The 19171-nt window shown below is 46.7% G+C and overlaps 2 protein-coding genes and 1 pseudogene across 2 annotated transcripts in view; 1 reads left to right on the forward strand and 2 right to left on the reverse strand.

Annotated features, from left to right (window-relative positions):
- The window catches only part of HEATR4 (HEAT repeat containing 4), a 357461-nt gene that overhangs the window by 185534 nt on the left and 152756 nt on the right, over positions 1 to 19171 (forward strand). The gene's annotated exons all lie outside the window — the stretch shown is intronic.
- Positions 2952 to 7023, reverse strand: LOC129488724 (splicing factor 3B subunit 4-like). Its single transcript, XM_055291296.2, has 2 exons — positions 6294 to 7023; positions 2952 to 3131 (listed from the first exon to the last, which is right to left on the reverse strand). Exons 1-2 carry the CDS (start codon positions 7021 to 7023, stop codon positions 3049 to 3051), a joined length of 813 nt encoding a protein of 270 aa, XP_055147271.1. The 3' UTR covers positions 2952 to 3048.
- Positions 8536 to 10520, reverse strand: LOC129488725 (NADH dehydrogenase [ubiquinone] 1 beta subcomplex subunit 8, mitochondrial-like; annotated as a pseudogene).

The raw sequence follows: 19171 nt of genomic DNA on the forward strand, positions 1-19171 counted from the left end.
ACATATCTAAAACGGCTGGGCGCGATGGCTCACGCCTGTAATCCCAACAAGGGATTCGCAGTTGCCATTTGTTTTTAAGTATTTGGGAGGCTCAGGTGGGTGGATCATTTGAGGTCAGGAGTTTGAGACCAGCCTGGCCAACATGGTGAAACCCCATCTCTACTAAAATACAAAAATTAGCTGGGCATGGTGGGAGGCACCTGTAATCGCAGCTACTTGGGAGGCTGAGGCAGGAGAATCACTTGAACTCGGGAGGTGGAGGTTTCAGTGAGCCAAGATCAAGCCACTGCACTCCAGCCTGGGCAACTGAGCAAGACTCTATCTCAAAAGAAAGAAAGAAAGAAACACATATCTAAAACTTCTGGGACAGATATAGCAAACAAATAGTCATACATCGGTTTTTTAGATCTTTGGAGGTACAGAAGGTGGCAGGAAGAGTAGGTGGGAAAGGTGGGTAAGTGGCAGCTTGAAAGCTGGCTTTCAGTTAGCAATTACCTTGAGTTAAAGCTCAAACAAACCAAACATGGAGAAATATGGATAGTTCCAAAGCTGCATGCTGTGATGAACTTGAATTTAGCATTTTTATTTCTTTTAAAAGCTTGCAGATGACCATGAAAAGTTCAGATCTCAGTCATTTTTTGATAAAAATATTCAGTCTGTCTCTGGATTTGCTCTGAAGCATAACTAAATTTAAGTGTCTAGCCCAGCGAGGCTGCACATTCCTGTAATCCTAGAACTTTGGAAGGGTGAGGCAGGAGGACTGCTTGAGGCCAGGAGTTCAAGACCAGCCTGGGCAACAGAGCAAGACCCCCGCCTCTTAAATAAATGAATAATAAATTTAATTGTCTAGTTAGCCTTTACCCTAAGTGCAACTGCAAAAACTCCAAGATCTTCCAAGACTCAATCTGAGCAATAGCATGAGCTTTGAGCTGCCTCCACTCCCAAAATAGGCATCCTCAATACAGGATCCAGGGCTACAGAGAAAAAAGGACTGTAAGGGAGAATCTATTCTGTGGCCAGCACTGGAATAGCTTAAAAGAGTAAAATTTGTCTTCCCATGTTCTTTGAGACACTTCACAGCTATGTCAGTATAAACAGAGCTCTTCCAACACCTGTTATCCTCTCCAACAATAAAAAGGAAATGGGCATTGGCTTTTTCTTTTTTCTTTTTCTTTTCTTTTTTTTTTTTTTTTTTTTTTTTGAGACAGAGTCTCGCACTGTAGGCCAGGCTGGAGTGCAGTGGCATGATCTCGGCTTACTGCAACCTCCACCTCACCTCATGGGCTCAAGCAATTCTCCTGCCTCAGCCTCCCGAGTAGCTGGGATTACAGGCATGTGCCACCATGCCTGGCTAATTTTTGTATTTTTTTTTTTTTTTTTTGAGACGGAGTCTCGCTCTGTCACCCAGGCTGGAGTGCAGTGGCGCGATCTCGGCTCACTGCAACCTCCGCCTCCCGGGTTCACGCCATTCTCCTGCCTCAGCCTCTCCGAGTAGCTGGGACTACAGGCGCCCGCCACCATGCCCGGCTAATTTTTTGTATTTTTAGTAGAGACGGGGTTTCACCGTGGTCTCGATCTCCTGACCTCGTGATCCGCCCGCCTTGGCCTCCCAAAGTGCTGGGATTACAAGCGTGAGCCACCGCACTCGGCCTAATTTTTTTTTTTTTTTTTTTTTTTTTTTTTTTTTTTGAGAAGGAGTCTCGCTCTTTCACCCAGGCTGGAGTGCAATGGCGCGATCTCGGCTCACTGCAGGCTCCGTTCCCCGGGGTTCACGCCATTCTCCTGCCTCAGCCTCCCGCGTAGCTGGGACTACAGGCGCCCGCCACCTCGCCCGGCTAATTTTTTTGTATTTTTTAGTAGAGACGGGGTTTCACCGTGTTAGCCAGGATGGTCTCGATCTCCTGACCTCGTGATCCGCCCGCCTTGGCCTCCCAAAGTGCTGGGATTACAAGCGTGAGCCACCGCGCCCGGCCTAATTTTTGTATTTTTAATAGAGACACGGTTTCACCATGTTGGCCAGGCTGGTCTCTAACTCCTAACCTCAGGTGATCTACCTGCCTCGGCCTCCCAAAGTACTGGGATTACACACGTGAGCCACTGCACCCAGCCAGCACTGGCTTTTTAAAGAGGGATATAGCTTTTTTAATAGGCTTGTCCAAGGGGTCTTCCAGTGCTTCTTTAACCGTATACTCCTCAATCAGTGTCAGAGATTCTGTCTAGGTTAAAAGGCAGTCCTAGCAGAATCAAGCTACCACAGTTAGGGCGTAGTTGTGTTTGAGATGGAGCCACTGATGGTTATGACCACAGCTATATTTGGGAGAAAGCTAGCCATGGAAAATGCCAACCCTGCCCCTTTGCCTGAGCCAATCACTCCAATGTTTGGACCTTTGATCTGCAGATTGAAGAAAAAGAAGGCAAACACGGAAAGAGACAAAGGAAAAATGAAGCATAATTGTTAATGGGATCACCAAAGTCCTCAATAAAGGAAAGTCTTTTTTTTTGAGACGGAGTTTCGCTCTTGTTGCCCAGGCTGGAGTGCAGTGATGCAATCTGGGCTCACTGCAACCTCTGCCTCTCAGGTTCAAGCGATTTTCCTGCCTCAGCCTCCCAAATAGCTGGGATTACAGGCATGCACCACCAAGCCAGCTAATTTTGTATTTTTGGTAGACATGGGGTTTCTCCATGTTGGTCAGGCTGGTCTTGAACTTCCAACTTCAGATGATCCGCCCGCCTCGGCCTCCCAAAGTGCTGAGATTACAGGCATGAGCCACCATGCCTGGCCAGAAAGTCTTTTATGAAGTTATCAGACAGCTCTAGTATTTATTTATTAATTCAACAGGTATTTGTTACAGGTATTTTCCAACTCATTAGTAACACTTCCTTTATTCACTCTCTTCTGGAGTAATTCGTTCATTTCTCTCATACCACTCACCTTTGGGTGACTTTGCACAAATTTAACTGCCTCTTCAAAGCAATCTAAGTTTAAGTCTTTCATGACTGGAGGTAGATCCTCATAGCCAAAAAATGGCAAAGCAGAGTAGCAAAACCTCAACAAGCCAGGAGACTTGCTCGAGATTCACTTAATCCTCCATCACCAAGTATATCAATGAGACCAGCAAAAGGACCATCACCTATAACCCAGGAAAGGGAATGAATCTTGGGTTAGATGACAGAACATTTAATGGACTATAGTACCTAGCCAACATTTTCTAAATAAAAATTTGATTGTATAATTTATCTTTTTTTTTAAAAAAACTACCTACTTGCTTTGAAAAGAAAACATGTGTTTTGGTGGAAATGGATTTATTATTGTGGTTGAAAAAGACATTTATTTGAGCTATTTTGATGCTATAAATGTAAAAACATTTTTACATTTTTTTCCCTGTGAGTTAATCACTGGTAAATGGAAAAAAAGAAAGAAAGAAAAATCACACCAAATATGTGGAAAGTGTTTTGGTTTGAAGTACAAGTCCTGATAAGTCTAAGCAAATAGTTCTGCAAGCTTTGAGTTATGTAAGAATAAAAATCTCCTTTTTTTTTTTTCTTTTTTGAGATAGGGTTTCTCACTCCCATAGCCCAGGCTGGAGTGCAGTGGCACGGCCTGGACTCACTGCAACCTCCACACCTCCCGGGCTCAAGCAATTCTTGTGCCCCACCGCACCCTGCTAATTTTTGTAGAGACAAGGTTTCTGCCATGTTGGCCAGGCTGGTCTCGAACTCCTGACCTCAGGTGATCCACCCACCTCAGCCTCCCAAAGTGCTGGGATTACAGGGGTAAGCCACCGTGCTGGCCGGATGTCTGCTTTTGTTTGTTCGTTTGTTTGTTTGAGAGACGGAGTCTTGCTCTGTTGCCCAGGCTGAGGCATAGTGGTGCAATCTCAGCTCACTACAACCTCCGCCTGCCAGGTTCAAGCGATTCTCCTGCCTCAGCTTCCCAAGTAGCTGGGACTACAGGCGTTTGCCACCACGCCCAGCTAATTTTTGTATTTTTTAGTAGAGATGGGGTTTCACTACATGTTGGCCAGGCTGGTCTCAAACTCCTGACCTCAGGTGATCTGCCCGCCTCGGCCTCTCAAAGTGCTGAGATTACAGGTGTGAGCCACCGCACCCGGCTAGATGTCTGGTTTTTAGAATGACATTTTTAAAGCCAGGTGCAGTGGCTCATGCCTGTAATCCCAGTACTTTGGGAGGCCGAGGTGAGCGGATCATTTGAGGTCGGGAGTTTGAGACCAGCCTGGTCATCATGGTGAAACCCCAAAAACCCGTCTCTACTAAAAATACAAAAAACTAGCTGGTTGTGGTGGCGCATGCCTGTGATCCCAGCTAGTCAGGAGGCTGAGGTGGGAGAACCACTTGAACCTGGGAGATGGAGGTTGCAGTGAGCTGAGATCGCACCACTGCACTCTAGCCTGGGCAACAGAGTGAGACTACGTCTCAAAAAACAAACAAAGAATCAAAAAACAAAAACAAACCCAGACATCCAAATTTAAAGGGCCCTTTGATTTCTCAATAAATTTAAGATACAGTCAGAGTCACCAAAATCCATAATTTGACAGGGATTAAACTATTTTAAAGGTCTAATGAAGGTGTACTATAAAATAAACTACATGTGTGAAGAGATAGTAAAATGTCAAACTAATATCCTCCCAACGTTGGTCTATTATTTCTCTTTCAACATTCCTGTTGGGGCCAGGCGCGGTGGCTCAAGCCTGTAATCCCAGCACTTTGGGAGGCCGAGGCGGGCGGATCATGAGGTCAGGAGATCGAGACCATCCTGGCTAACACGGTGAAACCCCGTCTCTACTAAAAATACAAAAAATTAGCCGGGCGTGTTGGCGGGCGCCTGTAGTCCCAGCTACTCGGGAGGCTGAGGCAGGAGAATGGCGTGAACCCGGGAGCCGGAGCTTGCAGTGAGCCGAGATCGCACCACTGCACTCCAGCCTGGGCGACAGAGCGAGACTCCATCTCAAAAAAAAAAAAAAAAAAAAAAAAACATTCCTGTTGGGGATGTTTTATTCCTTCACTATTCCAAGAGAAGAATTTATCGGCCAATTGTTTCCTGGTATTTTTCGGATATATTCCTTTGTTATTCCAATTAAAGTAAGAGTGGCTGGGCAGGGTGGTGAGATCCTGTAGTCCCAGCTACTTGGGAGGCTGAGGTGGGAGAATTACTTCAGCCCTGGAAGGGAGGTTGCAGTGAGCCGTGACAGTGCCACTGCACTCCAGCCAGGGTGACAGTGAGACCCTGTCTCAAATAATAATAATAATAATAATAATAAAGCCAGGCTCAGTTGTGTGTGTCTGTAATCCCAGTACTTTGAGAAGTTGAGGTGGCAGGACTGCTTAAGGCCAGGAGTTCAAGACCAGTCTGGGCAGCATAGCAAGACCCTATCTCTAAAAAAACAAAAAGGTTGAAATGAGGCCATGTACGCCTGTAATCCCAGCACTTTGAGAAGATAAGGTGGAAGGATCACTTGAGCCCAGAAGGTCAAGCCTGCAATAAGCTATCATGATGCCATTGCACTCCAGCCTGGGTGACAGAGCAAGACCTAGTCTCTAAAAAAATAATAATTTAAAAAAGAAAGATGGCCGGATGTGGTAGCTCACACCTGTAATCCCAACACTTGGGGAGGCCGAGGTGGGAGGATCGCTGGAGCCCACGAGTCCCAGACCAGCCTGGGCAACGTAGGGAAACCCTGTCTCTACAAAAAAACAAAAAAAAATTTACCTGGGTGGCCCATGCCTGCTGTCCCAGCTACTCTACTCTGAAGGCTGAGGTGGGAGGATCGCTTGGGCTCAGGAGGTTGAGACTGCTGTAAGCAAACAAAAGCATTTAATGCTAGAAACTTTGCAGCAATCTTATGCTTAATATAGCAAACACGCAGGGTGTATGCTCCTAAGGAATAGCGTATGCAGCACTAGGACTCTGGCGGGTGAGCAGCTGGCAGAAGAAAGGTGCATGAACAGATGAAATTTAGATCCTAGCCACCATTTAGGGGAATGAATGTTCCACTTGATGTCTAGGAGACAAAATAAAGGGATTAAGGAGCTCGCTTTGTTTTCAGATGACAAACCAGCTAGCAAAGCAAGACAGTCGATTCCCTCACTCTGCTGTCAGGCACTCTGCGGAAAAGGACCCCGCACCTGATGGCAGCAGGAAGATCCCCAGCAGGCGGCCGGCTCGCAGGCGCGCCGTGCGGCTCGGGGGTGGAGAGCCAGCGCTGCACCTGGGCCAAGGCCAGCGCCGGACTCAGCGGCGCCGCCTGCTGCAGCAGCGTTAGGTGGACGGTTACCTCCACTTTGAGGGGGTTTTTCAAGGCGGCCCTCGGCATTCCACGGAGACATGGATCCTTCGAAGCGGCCGGCATGAGGCTCCACAGGAGCCCCATGGGTCCCACGCCTGTGAAGTCGCCGCCCAGAGCCAGGTCCCTGGCCAGGTCCAGCCCCCCGCCGCTGTCCACCTCTTAGTGGGCGAGGGAGTGGAAGAGGCGGCCTCGGTGGCTGACGCCCGACACCTGCAGGGTCACCCGCTTCCCAGAGCCCAAGCCTTCTGCTTTCATATCCAGGAGCTTGTCGGCCAGCCCAGTCTTGGGCGTGACGGTCAGGGTCGCGGCCTTTTGGGAGAAAAAGGACGATGTGGATATTGGCCTCCAGGCCTGGAGGGGGACCCCAGAGGCTCGGAGCGCTGCCCGGGCCGCCCGCCACATGGTGCCGGGACTGTCGCGGCTTTGACCTCCGCCAAGGTAGAGGCGGTCTGGCACTGGCGGCCGAAGTTCCGCGCTGAAGAGGAGGGAGGAGGGGGGCCCGGCCTGGCAGGGCGTGGCCCTGTGGGGCAAAACCCTGCAGGGCCACGCGGTGGGACCTGGGCTGGTCTCTGCGGCGCCACTTAGCAACCGGCTGCAAGAAGAGACGACTTCGGCCCAGGGTCCTTTGAACTCCTAGAGGTCCCATGTGGAACCATCTGGAAGAGGCAGGATCCCCTCGCGAGTTTACCCTGGACGTGTGGCGAATGAAGTTAAGCATTTTTAACAGAAAGTGCCGGCCTCTGGCCTCCTCTGAACTCCCTCACTGGCCACCAGGGGTCACTATTCCCTAAGCCTGATTGAAGGAGGCCAAGTGTGCTAGGGTCCTAACAAATTCCTTTCCTCCGTTTTAAGTAATCTTTGTTCTGGATTAAGAAAGACTATCAAAGTTAAAGTTTAAACGTTTCCGATGAGATACTGAATTGAACTATAAAATAGTAGAGCTTGATAATGGAAACTGGTGAAGAGACACTTCCCCAACTTGAATGCCAGCAAAGACCTAAAACGAGCCCAGCGGGGCCATAGGGGATGAGCGCAGGAGGGAGCATAAATTTTGCTTTTTCATTCAGAAAGCGAAACTACAGGGCAGCCCGCAGTGGCTCACGCCTGTAATCCCAGCACTTTAGGAGGCAGAAGCGGGTGGATCACGTGAGGTCAGGAGTTCGAGACAGCCTGGCCAACATGGTGAAACCCAATCTCTACTAAAAATAACAAAAATTAGCCGGGCGTGGTGGCAGGCACCTGTAATCCCAGCTACTCGGGAGGCTGAGGCGAGAGAATCGCATGAAACCGGGAGGCGGAGGCTGCAGTGAGCTGATATTGTGCCACTGCACTTCAGCTTGGGGGGCAGAATGAGACCCCGTCTCAAAAAAAAAAAAAAAAGAGAGAGAAAGCTGAACTACAGATATATACTCTAAGGAAATAAGTTCTATTGTCCTGTGGCCTGGCACAAGTATTAACAATGTATATTTTTTGTATGCAGAAAAAAACTTACAAGTATATTACATTTCTTTTTTTTTTTTTTTTTTTTTTTTGAGACGGAGTCTCACTCTGTCGCCCAGGCTGGAGTGCAATGGCGTGATCTTGGCTCACGGCAACCTCCACTTCCTAGGTTCAAGTGATTCTCCTGCCTCAGCCTCCCCAGTAGCTGGGATTATAGGTGCAAACCACTGCATCTGGCTAATTTTTGTATTTTTAGTAGAGATAGTGTTTCACCATGTTGGCCAGGCTGGTCTTGAATTCCTGACCTCAGGTGATCCCCCTGCCTTGGCCTCCCAAAGTGCTGGGATTACAGGCGTGAGCCACTGCACCCAGCCAAGTATATTACATTTCTGTTTTTTTAAGAGAGAGAGAAGGCCTTGAACCCACAAAATAAAACCATAGTTTTTCATTCATACATATGAATATTGTATTTTGTATATATATACAAGAAGTAACAGTTCTGGAAGGAAACACTTCAAATTGGTAATAGTAACTATCTTTGGGAGAAGACTGAGATTGGGTAATGAGTTAAGAGGACCTTTTATTTTATCTGTATTACTTGAATCTTTCATGGTGAAGAATGTATTGATATATGTAATTTAAAATTTGTTTTCTGGCTAGGCATGGTGGCTCATGCCTGTAATCCCAGCATTTTGGGAGACAGAGGCAGAAGGATCACTTGAGGCCAGGATTTCAAGACCACCTTGGGCAACATAACGAGACCCCAATCTCTACAAATTTTCTTTTCTTTTTTTTTTAAACCACCACAGCACTGAGTTTTATTAGGGATTTCATTAAGGTTAAATTTCTAGGAATGAGGGAATCCTAGTCAGAGGGCACAAAAGCCCACAAAGCCTCCTCGTATCTCATAGTCAACCACTGGCTCAGGTTCTTTGGAGGGATCGACCCCTCATTCCGTGTACAGATTATTGCAAGGACACTTCTTTGGTCCCACAGGCTGGTAGACAGGGTAAATCACCCCCACCCAGAACATGAACATCATGAAAGCCACAGAGCCGAAGAGCTGTATACACATGATATTCCAAGAAACAGGTGTGGGGGACATATCTACATGGTTCCTGATATACATGTCTAGGTGCCAGTGTAGCCCCAGTTCAACCTCAGGCCAGGTGGTCTCAGTTATACCACAGATCCCTCTTCTGCTATAAGTGGTCAGGGAGCTTCAGGTAGTCCCCATACCCCATGCCGTCATCCGAATAAGGCTCATAGTCTTCCACAAGCATATTATACTTCTTGGTGGCAGCGACCCGTTCTTCTGGGGTCTTAGGTTAGGGCCCCGGGAGCATGCCCTTGATAACGTGGGAGGCCGTGCACCCAGTGGCATCATGTTCTGGGATGCCCTTTGCGGCTACTGGACTCCCAGGATCCCAGCCCTGACCGCCACTATCTTCACCTACTACAAAATTTTTTCAAATAGCTGGCCATGGTGGTTCATGCCTGTTGTCCTAGCTACTCAGGAGGCTGAAGTGGGAGGATCACTTGAGCCCAGGAGTTAGAGGTTGCAGTGAGCTATGGATTGCACCACTGCACCCCAGCCTGGGTGACAGAGCAAGACCTGGTCTCTAGAGATTTAAAAAAAAAAAAATCGTTTTCTACTATTCTATCTTAATTAAAACGCATGTGTAAAATGAGGTGAATTAACCCAGGTGAACATAGTTTATTAAACTGCTTGTCAAGGAAGAGGGGTATGTATATAAATCCTAAATTTGGGGAGAAATAATCCCATTTTCAAATCTTATCCCACTTACCTATAAATAATTGTCATGTGTCATATTTCTGGATAGAATGTATTTGCCACTGAAAACACATGGCCATTGGACCAAGAGTTTCTGGTTTAGAGCCATCCAACAACTCTGTTTTCTCTGAAAAGTAAGTACCTGCAAGGTACTTTTCTCTGAAAAGCAAGGACTTGTTAAAGTCCTGTCTTTGGTCCTTTAGCCATAAATATTGTTGGGGCTCAGAGAACAATACCCCAAAATGAAGGCCTCAGAAGCGAGAAAGCTTTTCTTTGACCTTCTCCTGCCACCCTGCTCTGAGTCCCATTCTTCCCTGAGGCTAGCCATAAAAACTAGAATCCCTTTTCTTCCAGGCAGATCATAGAAACCAGAACTCCTTTTCCCTAAAGCCAGTGATAAAACCTCAAAATATTACTGTAATTTTCCCTCTGCCTTTCTGTGTAAAAATTGGCCATAAACAAATGATCTGATCTACCTTACTTGACTGTAAGTTGTGCTTCCCATTCTGAAGAGGGACCTGCCCCACACCCAGAAGGAAGGAATGAAGCTCAGAGAAGCCCAGAAGAATCTAGACATCAGGCCTTGCTGGGTTTCCCCACTCAGCTTAGTAGCATTTTATTGGGGGAGCAAACACTACCCAGGCCGGTGGCATGGGGTAAAAGAATTTACCAAGACAGTTGTAGGTAAAGAAAGGCAGATTTATTAGAGAAAGTAGGAAAATACGTTGCGCGAACATTGCAACAGGCAGGCCAGCAGAAAAGTTGACTGCAAAGAAACAAAGGCTTGCTGGGGACTTTATAGAATAATGTTTATGCTGTCTGTTGAAGAGGGATTTGTGCAGTAGCGATAAAACCAAGGTTGCAGTGAGCTAACTTGGAGGGGTCTGGTGAAAGTTGGTCGGAGGAAGATTATGAGTTATTTGTGCAGGAGGGCTGGGTCCTGGACCATGAAGAAAGGCAGACTTGTAGTTTACCTGCATCTTCTTTTTGCTTTCCCCTGCTCCCACCAGCCTGACTCCCTTTGTCTAATTAGGACTCCACGTACCCTTTTTGTCCAATCATATTTCTTTTTTTTTTTTTTTTTTTTTTTGAGATGGTATCTCGCTCTGTCGCCCATGCTGCAGTGCAGTGGAGCCAATTTAAAATGATAAGAAATAAGTAATCTGGGGCCGGGCACGGCGGCTCACGTCTGTAATCCCAGCACTTTGGGAGGCCGAGGCAGGCGGATCACGAGTTCAGGAGATCGAAACCATCCTGGCTAACACGGTGAAACCCCGTCTGTCCTAAAAAAAATACAAAAAATTAGCTGGGCGTGGTGGTGGGCGCCTGTAGTCCCAGCTACTCGGGAGGTTGAGGCAGGAGAATGGCATGAACCCGGGAGGCGGAGCTTGCAGTGAGCCGAGATCACGCCACTGCACTCCAGCCTGGGTGACAGAGCAAGACTCTGTCTCAAAAAAAAAAAAAAAATCTAAACTTCTCACCTTGGGTTATGAAGCCTGCATCATGTGACCCTAACATACCATTAACTTTCTTGTAGTCCCCTTCAGGCAGCTCTGCACTCTTCCAGTCTCTCCTCAAGCTGGAAGGCACTAGAGCCAAATGGTCAGTGAAGGCATGGGCTTTGGCCTTGGACTGACTTAGCTCTCCCACTAACCAGGCATGTTTCTTCTCTTGGATCTCCATTTCCTCATCTGAAATAATGATTGTTAATACAGGGATACCTGGGAGATATTGCAGATTTGCTTCCAGACCACTGCAATAAAGCACATATTGCAATAAAGTGAGTCACATGAATTTTTGTTTTCCCAGTGCATATAAAAGGTGTATAATATACTGTAGTCTATTAAGTTGCGATAGCATTACGTCTAAAAAAAGTACATACCTTAATGAAAAAACACACCTCTGCTAAATAATGCTAATGATTATCTGAGACTTCAGTGGGTCGTAATCTTTTTGCTGATAGTTTTGCCTCCATTTGAAGGCCACAGACTCACTAGGGTGGTGGTTGCAGAAGGTTGGTGTGGCTGTGGAAATTTTTTTTCTTTTTTTTTTTTGAAACGTAGTCTCGCTCTTGTTGCTCAGGCTGGAGTGCAGTGGCGTGATCTCGGCTCACTGCATCCTCTGCCTCCCAGGTACAAGGAATTCTCCTGCCTTAGCCTCCCAAGTAGCTGGGATTACAGGCACCCACCACCATGCCCGGGTAACTTTTTCGTATTTTTAGTAGAGACGGGGGTTTCACCATGTTGACCAGGCTGGTCTCAAACTCCTGACCTCAGGTCATCCACCAGCCTCGGCTTCCCAAAGTGCTAGGATTACAGGCATGAGCCACCGCTGTGGCAATTTTTTTTTTTTTTTCTTGAGATGGAGTTTCACTCTTGTTGCCCAGGCTGGAGTGCAATGGCCCGATCTCAGCTCACCAAAACCTCCACCTCCCGGGTTCAAGTGATTCTCCTGCCTCAGCCTCCCAAGTAGGTGGGATTACAGGCATGCACCACCATGCCTGGCTAATTTTGTGTTTTTAGTAGAGACAGAGTTTCTCCATGTTGCTCAGGCTGGTCTCGAACTCCTGACCTCAGATGATCCACCCGCCTCAGCCTTCCAAAGTGCTGGGATTACAGGTGTGAGCCACCACACCCAGCGGCTGTGGCAATTTTTAAAACTAGGACTATAGGCTGGGCACAGTGGCTCATGCCTGTAATCCTAGTATTTTGGGAGGCTGAGGTGGAAGGATTGCTTGAGGCTGATTTCAAGACCAACCTGGCCAACCTAGCAAGATCCCATCTCTATCAATTTTGTTTAAATTAAAAAAAATGACTATGTGATATTGTGAAATATATATTTGGTCGTAATCTCGTTTTGTGACATACAACTCCTAAAAGATTTAGAATCTCCAACATGTTGTCTTTTGTGTGCTAATGAGTTGATTGATGGCCGGCAGCCCCTAGGTAGCTTCAGTATGGGGGCTGGTCACCAGAAACATCAAGGCAGGATTAAAGAGTTGAAGGTCAGACACAGTGGCTCATGCCTGTAATCCCAGCACTTTGGGAGGCCAAGGCGGGCAGATCACTTGAGGTCAGGAGTTCGAGACTAGCCTGGCTAACATAGCAAGACTCTGTCTCTACTAAAAAAACAAAAATTAGCCAGGCTTGGTGGCACCCACCTGTAATCTCAGCTACTCAGGAGGCTGAGGCAGGAGAATCGCTTGAACCCAGGAGACGGAGGTTACAGTGAGCAACACTGCCCCCCAGCCTAGGCAATGGAGAGTAAGATTCCATCTCAAAAAAAAAAAAAAAAGATTGTTGGGACTTTCAGCCCCACTGTAACCCTACCAAACCTTGGAGAGGAGGGAAAGCATTAAGGTTAAGCTGATCACCAATGGCCAATGATTTAATCAATCGTGCCTAGATGATGAGGCTTCCATAAAAACCCAGAAATGGGTTCAGAGATCTTCTGGATAGCTGAACACATGGAGGTTCCTGGAGAGTGACATGCCCGGGGAGGACATGGAAGCTCTGTGTCTCTTCTCCCGATACATCTCTTTATCAGTATCACTTGTAATATCCTTTATAGTAAACCAGTAAGTGGAAGTAAGTGTTTCCCAAGTTCTGTGAGTCACGCCAGCAAATCAAACCCGAGGAGGTCATTGGAACCCCAATGTGAAGCCAGTTGGTCAGAAGTTCCGAAAACCTAGACTTAAAACTGGTGGGAAGAGACTGGTCTTGAGGGACCTACTCCTCAACCTGTGGGATCTGATGTTATTTCCAGGTAGACTGTGTCAGAGTTGAATTGGAGGACACCCAGCTGGTGTCTGCTGCAGAACTGTTTGCTTGCCTGGTGTGTGGGGAGAAACCTCCCACATTTGGTGAATAACCCAAGTATTCTGTGTTGATTGTTGCGCTGAGTGAGAGTAAGGATAGACTTCTCCTTACTAACTATGAAAGTCCTAGATGACCGGGACTTTCACAGCTAGTGAGGAGAAGTCTACGCCTGGTGCAGTTCTCCCAATAAAAGGCTATTTTGGCTGGGCATGGTGGCTCACACCTGTAATCCTAGCACTTCGGGAGGCCGAAGCGGGTGGGTCACCTGAGGTCAGGAGTTCGAGACCAGCCTGACCAACATGACTAAACCCTGTCTCTACTAAAAATACAAAAATTAGTGGGGTGTGGTGGCGCATGCCTGTAATCCCAGCTACTCGGGGGGCTAAGACAGGAGAATCACTTGGAGGCAGAGGTTGCCATGAGCCGAGATCGCGCCATCGCACTCTAGCCTGGGCAACAATAGCAAAACTCTGTCTCAAAAAAAAAAAAAAAAAAAAAAGGCTGTTTGTCTGTTGTTTAGTGGTTTAGTGTAGCCACCTTCATCAGTTATCTCAGCTAGGTCTTCTGGATAACTTGCTGCAGCTTCTACATCAGCGTTTGCTGCTTCACCTTGAACTTTTTTTTTTAAGACAGGGTCTCACTATGTTGCCCAGGCTGGTTTTGAACCTCTGGGCTCAAGTGATCCTTCTTCCTCAGCCTCCAGAGTAGCTGTGACTACAGGCATGCACCATCACACCTGGCAAACTTGCACTTTAACGTTATAGAGATGGCTTCTTTCCTTAAATTTCATAAGCCAACATATGCTAGCTTCAAACTTTTCTACTGCAGCTTCCTAACTTCTCCCAGCTTTCATAGAATTGAAGAGAATTAGGGCCTTGCTCTGGATTGGGCTTTAGCTTAAGCTTGTCCACCCTACAGCTTGTGAGCTCCATGCAGCCCAGGATGGCTTTCAATGTGGCCCAACCCAAAATTGTAAACTTTCTTAAAACATTATGAGATTTTTTTTGCGATTTTCTTAAAGCTCATCAGCTATTATTAGCGTTGTTGTATATTATGTGTGACCCAAGACAATTCTTCTTCTTCCAGTGTGGCCTAGGAAAGCCAAAAGATTGGACACCCCTGCTGTTTAGCTTAAGGGAATGTTGTGGCTAGTTTGATCTTCTAACCAGACCACTAAAACTTTCTCCAAATCAGCCATAAGGATGCTTTACTGTGTTCACTTAAGTAGGACTTTTAATTGCCCTCAAGAACTTTTCCTTTGCACTCACAACTTGGCTAACTGCTTAGGGGAAGAGGCCTGGCTTTCAGCCTATCTTGGCTTTCTCTATGCTTCATCATTTCTAGCTTTTGATTTAAAGTGAGAGACCTGAGACTCTTCCTTTCACTTGAACACTTAGAGGCCATTGTAGGGTTATTAATTGGCGTAATTCCAATATTGTTTTGTGTCAGGGAATAGGGAGGCCTGAGGAGAGGGAAACAGATGGGAAAGGCCAGTTGGTGGAGCAATCAGAACACACACAACATATATTAAGTTCACTATCTTATGTGGGTGCAGTTCTTGGAGCCCCAAAACAATTACAGTAGTAACATCGAAGATCACCGTAACAGATATAATAATAATGAAAAAGGCTGGACGTGGTGGCTCACGCCTGTAACCCCAGCACTTTGGGAGGCCGAGGCTGGTGGATCACCTAAGGTCAGGAGTTCGAGACCAGCCTGGCCAACATGGTGAAACCTCGTCTCTACTAAAAATACAAAAATTAGCTGAGCATGGTGGCGTGCACCTGTAATCCCAGCTATTTGGGAAGCTGAGGCAGTAGAATTGCTTGAACCTGGGAGGCGGAGGTTGTTGTGAGCCGAGATCGTGCCACTGCACTCCAGCCTGGGCAACAAGAGTGAAACTCCATCTAAAAAATAAAATAAATAAAATAGACTGGGTGCGGTGGCTCACACCTGTAATCCCAGCACTTTGAGAGGCCAAGGCGGGTGGATCATGAGATCAAGAGATCGAGACCATCCTGGCCAACATGGTGAAACCCTGTCTCTACTAAAAATACAAAAATTAGCTGGGTGTGGTGGTGCGCACCTGTAAGTCCCAGCTATTCAGGAGGCTGAGGCAGGAGAATCGCTTGAATCCAGGAGGCAGAGGTTGCAGTGAGCCGAGATCACACCACTGCACTCCAGCCTGGCAACAGAGCAAGACTCCATCTCATAAATAAATAAATAAAATAATGAAAAGGCCGAAATATTGTGAGAATTACCAAATGTGACACAGAGACACAAAGTGAGCAAATGCTGTTGAAAATGGTGCTGATAGACTCTTGACACAGGGTTGTCACAGACCTTTAACTTGTGGAAAATTTAATAAAGCAAAGCCCAATAAAACAAAGTATACCTGTATTTGAAAATTAAAATGTTAAGTACTTTACACGGATTATCTAATTTAATCACAATAGCCCCATGAAGTAGTTACTATTATTATGCCCATTTCATAGAGGAGGCATATAGACAGAAACCCCAGGCTGCACTACTTACTAAACTGTGTGAGCCTGGATTAGGCTGGGATTTATGTCTACTGTAGAAGCATCCTTGAAGATATTACCTGTCTTAGTGCATTTGTATTGCTATAAAGAAGAGTTATTAAAAATAGGGTTTTTTTGTTGGGGTAGAGGGGAGCAATCTTGCTCTGTCACCCAAGCTGGATGGAGTGCAGTGGTGTGATCATGGTTCACTGTAGCCTTGTCCTCCTACACTAAAGTTATCCTCCCACCTCAGCATCCTGAGTAGATGGGACTACAAGTGGGTACCACTGAACCCGGCTAATTTTTATTTAAAAAAAATTTTTTGGGCGGGGCACATTGGCTCATGCCTGTAATCCCCACAATTTGGAAGGCCGAGGCAGGTGGATCGCCTGAGGTTAGGAGTTTGAGACCAGCCTGGGCAACGTGGCGAAACCCCATCCCTACTTAAAAAAAATACAAAAAGATTAGCTGGGTGCGGTGGTGTGTGCGTGTAATCTCAGCTACTCGGGATGCTGAGGCAGGAGAATCGCTTGAATCTGGGAGGTGGAGGTTGCAGTGAGCCGAGACTGCACCACTGCACTCCAGCCTGGGCAACAGAGCAAGATGGCATATCAAAAAAAAAAAAATTGTAGAAATGGGGTTTCACTATGTTGTCTAGGCTGGTCTTAAACTCCAGGTCCCAAGCAATCCTCCCACCTCAGCCTCCCAAAATGTTGGGATTACAGGCATGAGCCACTGGCTCTGGCCAAAAAGAGGTTTATTTGGCTCACAGTTCTGCAGGCTGCACAAGAAGCACAGTGCCAGCATCTGCTTGTGGTGAGGGCCTGAGACTGCTTCCACTCACTGCAGAAGGGACAGAGGCATAGCATGTGCAGATCACATGGCGAGAGAGAAGCAGGAAAGAGGGGAAGGAAGTGCCAGGCTTTTTTTCACAACCAGCTCTCAGGGGAACTCTTGTGGGAACTCACAGAGAGGACTGAACCAAGACGTTCCTGAGGGGTTGGCCCTCACGACCCAAACACCACCCATTAGGCCCCACCTCCAACACTGGGATGCAAATTTCTCTTTATTTTTTAGAGACAGGATCTTGCTCTGTCACCTAGGCTGGAATGCAGTGGCATCATCATAGCTAGAATTCCTGGGCTCAACCAATCCTCCTGCCTCAGCCTCCCAAGTAGCTGGGACTACAGGTGCTTGTTACCATGCCTGGTTAATTTTAAAAACATTTTTAGTAGAAACAGGGTCTTGCTACTTTGTTCAAGCTGGTCTCAAACTCCTGGCCTCAAGCAATCCTCCTACCTGGGCCTCTCACAGTGTTGGGCTTACAGGCATGAGCCACCATGCCCACTGGGGTATCAAATTTCAACATGGGATTTGGAGAGGACAACATCTAAACTATAGCATTACCCTTTATATCACTTAATGTTTCTTAGTACGACTATCTTTGGAAGAAACTGATTTCTAAGTTTGGCTTTTATTTTATGAAAGTTGTAAATTTTGTGTAACTAATTAGGTTTCCTTCTTTGCATAAACCACTATAAGGCCAGGCGTGGTGGCTCATGCCTGTAATCCCAGCACTTTGGGAGGCTGAGGCGGGTGGATCACCTGGGGTCAGGAGTTCGAGACCAGCCTGACCAACATGGAGAAACCCTTTCTCTACTAAAAATACAAAATTAGCCGGGTGTGGTGGCGCGCCTATAATCCCAGCTACTAGGGAGGCTGAGGCAGGAGAATCACTTGAACCCAGGAGGCAGAGGTTGCAGTGAGCCGAGATCGCACCACTGAACTCCAGGCTGGGCAACAAGAGCGAAACTCTGTGTCAAAATATAAATATATATATATATATATATATATATATATATATATATATATGAGACAGGTGGCCACATAGTCACCTCACAGGGAAAAGCAAGCAAATATCTTCAGTTAGTGTATGCCATTTCCAGGTTGCTTTATCTGTAAGGAAGAAATCGAGGTCTAGGGCTGTCCTGCCCTAGTGCTTTTAATACATATAGATACGGAGTCATCATTCTTCTGCATGACTTCTGGGACTACCTTTTTGGCCTTTGCTTTCTCATCCTCCCTGCCACTTTCCTCATATCTTCCTCCTGTGATCTCCCACCCCAAGAGCATCTCCACAGTAGCACATCCACTTGGGAGTGAGTTAAAGCATAGGCTCCCAGAATTCACATCATAGAAAATTATACTACACAGGCCAGGCGCAGTGATTCACGCCTGTAATCCCAGCACTTTGGGAGGCCTAGAGGGGCAGTTCGCTTGAGTCCAGGAGTTGGAGACCAGCCTGGGCAACATAATGAGACCTCATCTCTACAAAAATAAAAAGTTAGCCAGGTGGGGTGGTGCATGCCTGTAATCCCAGTCACTCGGGAAGTTGAGGTGAGAGGATCACTTGAGCACAGAAGGTTGAGGCTGCAGTAAGCCATGATCATGCCACTATACTCCAGCCAGGATGACAGAGTGAGACTGTCTCAAAAAAAAAAAAAAAAAGAAAGAAAGGAAAATTATACTACATGGTGAATGACTATACTCAACACAGAGTTTAACAACTGATCAAAATTAAGTTACCTCTAAGGAACTTTTCATTGTTAAGATCTAATGGGCACTTGCTTGGATCGATTGAAATTGGTGAAGGGTTTTGTACATACTCAGAAAATCATGGGATGTGCCGTGAAATCACAGAAAAACTTTCTTATGCTCAAGGAAGACTCTCTGCTCTGGTCTGTTATGACTCTAGATAGTGCCCAGTATATTGCAGTAGGTTGAGGCAGACAGGTCCCAGTCCTTCTCAGTAGGAGGGTAATTGGACTAGATGGTTGTGGGAGGAAGTCCGATTTGGTAGGTATAACATGACATCAAAGATGAAGGCCATGGCGTGCAAGGTATTGTCCTGAAAATCTTGGCATCAAGGCATTCCTCCAGGCAAGCGATGACCATATAGTGACTGGGAATCCTCTGGCAAACATAAAGAAAGTATACCCACAGGTATAATGCTCCTGGTCTTTAGATTGGGGTTCAGAGACAAGTGCTTTTTGTTTTTTGGAGACAGAGTATTGCTCTTGTTGCCCAGGCTGGAGTGCAGTGGTGCGATCTCGGCTCACTGCAACCTCTGCCTCCTGAGTTCAAGTGATTCTCCTGCCTCAGCCTCCCAAGTAGCTGGGATTACAGGTGCCCGCCACCTCGCCCAGCTAATTTTTTGTATTTTTAGTAGACACTAGGTTTCATCATTTCATCATGTTGGCCAGGCTGGTCTCAAACTCCTGACCTCAGGTG

Source organism: Symphalangus syndactylus, chromosome 8, assembly GCF_028878055.3.
Source record: "Symphalangus syndactylus isolate Jambi chromosome 8, NHGRI_mSymSyn1-v2.1_pri, whole genome shotgun sequence".
Taxonomy (NCBI): Eukaryota; Metazoa; Chordata; class Mammalia; order Primates; family Hylobatidae; genus Symphalangus; species Symphalangus syndactylus.